Source organism: Cyprinodon variegatus, unplaced genomic scaffold (genome assembly GCF_000732505.1).
Source record: "Cyprinodon variegatus isolate N-32 unplaced genomic scaffold, C_variegatus-1.0 Scaffold241, whole genome shotgun sequence".
Lineage (NCBI taxonomy): Eukaryota > Metazoa > Chordata > Actinopteri > Cyprinodontiformes > Cyprinodontidae > Cyprinodon > Cyprinodon variegatus.
Window position 1 is genome coordinate 1,063,506 of NW_015150694.1, and position 1,608 is coordinate 1,065,113.

Below are 1,608 nucleotides of genomic sequence, written 5' to 3' on the forward strand. Positions count from 1 at the left end.
AAAATCGATACTGAATCGAATCGCCATGATGGATGTGATTTACACCCCTAGTACCAGGTCATGCAGCCATTTTCATTGTACAGATCAGTTATCGTCTGATCGCTGCTCTGGTGTCTCCGCTGAAATCATTGCGGTGTTGGCGATACTGATGACATAGACCTAGTTATATTTAATTACAAATATGATATTTTTCTCCCCAGGCTCTCAGGTAAAGAGAGCAGAGGGTGAAGAGACTTGAGCTAAAACCTAAACTGAAGGGGGTGGAATGCTTCTCCCATCACAGCGCTAATGGGGCATTTACATCTGAAAAGGGAATCATGAGTTGTGAAGTACTGTTGGGGGGACTGGAGGCTGATGAAAATTCTTTTATCTCTTAGACTTCTAGTGTTAAGGAGTCTTTTGGGTTGATTGAGAACACAATTGTTGCCCAATAATAAAAAATAATCCTCAAAAATACAAATTGCCAAATAATTCTGCACACAGTGTAAATATTGATGAGCATACCATAAAAGGAAGAAAACCTGTCGTTTCATTCAGGGGCTTTTAACCAGGTTTGCATTAGGGCTCATAGAACAGCAAATATGCCATTTTCAGCCTAACCAAGGTTACACACCCTATTAGAGACCTTAAGGACCAGAACCAAATACCCAATATAATTATTCTATGACCCCTTTAAAAACAATACTGTACTTCAATCGTCTTTGCATCTTAACTAAAAAGCCAAAGGAAGAATTAAAACAAACCATATCAGGGTAGTAGGCCACTGCTCTTTCTTGTTTGCCCTTAGACACCAGCTTGAAAAGGATTGGCAGGTCAATAATATCCTCCTCATCCAGGCCCAGCTCTTTCTTCAGCACATCCCTGTTCCAGTCAATGCAGTCCTGTTACAGACCGGTGGGAAAAAGACACTAAAGTTGACGAACTTTAGGGAGCATAATAAGCAGATGTCAAAGGTTTAACAGCCTTCTAAGACATCCAAGTAGAAACTATTGAAGGAAAAGTCCACTCATTTTCAGAATTCAAACTTTTAAAAGTTCTTTAAATATAAAATCATGACATACTTTTTAATAAATGTAATTTTCATTTGAAGGAGCTTTACTAGAGGCATCCATGTTCATCAAAGAACACTACTGCCACCTACTGGTTTGTGACGTCACGGTGCAGTATCGGCTGCTGATCAAGTCCCAATGCTCTATCGGGTGTTTGTCAATAAGTGCCATTATCCAAGTCATCTTTAAAACATTCTTCGAAATGTTGGCTACATATTACGCCTTTTTTCTCTTGCCAGAATTTCGATGGTAAATCCTCCCTCTTTAAGTTGGCAATCCAACGACGAACCGGTGGAGGATCATGAACTGGAAAGGTGAAATCATTTTCTTTTTTTTTTTTACTTTTACCAGATGTATTACAACATCCAACTACCATGTACATGGGCATTGTCACTTAAACTATAGCGCTCACGAATTTCAATGGTGAAGTCCTCTTGAAATCTAATATAATTGTTGTTGATTGCAGGTGTGTATGATAGTTTGTATACTGTAGATTTTGCTTGTAAAGTGGGGAGAATGGTCCTAGGCTTACCGCACCGTGACGTTAATTACATTTTTA

At 39.0% G+C, this 1,608-nt stretch overlaps 1 protein-coding gene across 1 annotated transcript in view; it reads right to left on the reverse strand.

Moving 5' to 3' along the window:
• The window catches only part of LOC107089143 (protein-arginine deiminase type-2-like), a gene marked incomplete at its 5' end in the record, with an annotated part of 17,497 nt that overhangs the window by 10,695 nt on the left and 5,194 nt on the right, over nt 1-1,608 (reverse strand). Inside the window, one exon of the mRNA XM_015381742.1 lies at nt 744-881. Within this exon, the coding sequence (XP_015237228.1) occupies nt 744-881 (138 nt within the window). The remainder of the gene's footprint in view (nt 1-743; nt 882-1,608) is intronic.